The sequence below is a fragment of the Geospiza fortis genome, unplaced genomic scaffold (genome assembly GCF_000277835.1).
Source record: "Geospiza fortis unplaced genomic scaffold, GeoFor_1.0 scaffold324, whole genome shotgun sequence".
NCBI lineage: Eukaryota > Metazoa > Chordata > Aves > Passeriformes > Thraupidae > Geospiza > Geospiza fortis.
This window is the reverse complement of record NW_005054559.1, coordinates 524,102-525,773: the sequence shown is the minus strand read 5'-3', so window position 1 is coordinate 525,773 and position 1,672 is coordinate 524,102. Positions and strand designations below refer to the sequence as shown.

General features: G+C 63.4%; 1 protein-coding gene across 1 annotated transcript in view; it reads left to right on the top strand.

Annotated features, from left to right (window-relative positions):
* The window catches only part of CNTNAP1 (contactin associated protein 1), a 10,298-nt gene extending 8,658 nt beyond the window's left edge, over positions 1 to 1,640 (top strand). The window contains 7 exon segments of the mRNA XM_031064126.1: positions 1 to 17; positions 93 to 329; positions 439 to 566; positions 676 to 769; positions 874 to 1,107; positions 1,225 to 1,272; positions 1,358 to 1,640. The exon segment at positions 1 to 17 is cut by the window's left edge and continues 30 nt beyond it. Coding sequence (XP_030919986.1) covers positions 1 to 17; positions 93 to 329; positions 439 to 566; positions 676 to 769; positions 874 to 1,107; positions 1,225 to 1,272; positions 1,358 to 1,548 — 949 coding nt within the window. The 3' untranslated portion in view covers positions 1,549 to 1,640.
* The last annotated feature ends 32 nt before the right edge of the window (positions 1,641 to 1,672 follow it).

Here is a 1,672-nt window from a genome sequence, read left to right as displayed (position 1 = left end):
GCCCTTCTGCAACCACGGTGAGCGGCAGCGCTCCGCGGGGCGGGAGGGGCCGAGGAGCCGGCGCTCCCCTCACCCCGTGGGCTCTCCCGCAGACATTGGTGGGTACTTCGAGGAGGGCACCTGGGTGCGGTACAACATCCTGCCCATGTCGCTGTACGCCGCCCGTGAGTTCGCCAGCATTGTGAGCAGCCCCTGGCAGCCCCTGCCTGGCTACAACCTTACCAGCGAGGAGGTCAGCTTCAGCTTCAGCACCACCTCAGCACCTGCCGTGCTGCTCTACGTCAGCACCTTTGTCAAGGACTATATGGCCGTGCTCATCAAGGATGATGGTGAGGGCAAGGCCCCCTGCCCTGTGGGTGCCACTTTCTGAGCCTATAGATGGACTGGATGTGCCCACTGAGAGGTCCAGCCCTGCTGACAGCCCTGTGCTGCCCACAGGGAGCCTGCAGCTACGCTACCAGCTGGGCACCAGCCCCTATGTCTTCACTCTCACCAACAAGCCAGTGACGGATGGGCGGCCCCACCGTGTCAACATCACCCGCCTGCACCGCACGCTCTACACCCAGGTTGGGCTGGGGCACCCTCCCAGTAGGGCCTGGGGGCTTCAGGTCAGGCTGGGAGAGGGCATGGGCAGGGTGGCTCTGTGGGCACTGATGCTGTGCACCTTCTTCCCAGGTGGACTACCTCCCTGTCATGGAGCAGCAGTTTTCCCTGTTTGTGGACAGCAAGCTGGACTCGCCCAAAAACCTGTACCTGGGTCGTGTGATGGGTGAGCTGGGTCCTGCCCTCAGCTGGGGTCTCTGGGGTCTCCTCTGCACAGCATGGCCCTTGCCCTCTGAAAGGGATGAATAATTTCTTTCTGTGGCCCCACAGAGACTGGCGTGATTGACCCCGAGATCCAGCGCTACAACACACCTGGCTTCTCAGGCTGCCTCTCAGGGGTGAAATTCAACACCCTCGTGCCCCTCAAAGCCATCTTCCACCCCACCAGCCCCCTGCGACCCTACAGCATCCGGGGAGAACTGGTGGAGTCGAGCTGTGCCTCAATGCTCCCCCTCAGCACCCTCCTTATCCCTCCTGAGATGGACCCCTGGTACATGGCCACAGGTGGGTGCTGTGGTGGGACCCTGGCGGGGATGGAGCCCTCGTCAATCACCAGCTGCAGAAGGGAAGCTCCAGCATGAGACCTTGCTGCAGCCTCAGCTGCCTCCTCTGTCTCTGCAGAGTTCCCCCACGTGCACGACGACGGCTGGATTGGGATCATCATCGGGTGTAAGTGAAGCCTCTGGCTGGTATTCCCCACTGGCACGGCCCCGCGGCCCCTCCCCATTCCCTCACTGCCGTCTCTTCCCCGCAGTCGTGATCTTCCTGCTCCTGCTGCTGTCAGGGCTGCTGGTGCTGCTCTACTTCTACCACCACCGCTACAAGGGCTCTTACCACACCAACGAGCCCAAGGCCATCCAGGATTACGGCGGTGCTGCCAAAGCGCCGGCGGCACGCAAGGAACAGAACCTGCCCCAGATCCTGGAGGAGCCGAGAGGGGACTAACGGGGCCGGGGGCGGGACGGGCTCACAGCCCCGGGAGCCGCCCGGGAATGAGCGAGCGTCGCGGGACCAAAAGGCCGAGCACACCTGAACTGCCAACACCCGCCTTCAGACTGACCGCCCCGGA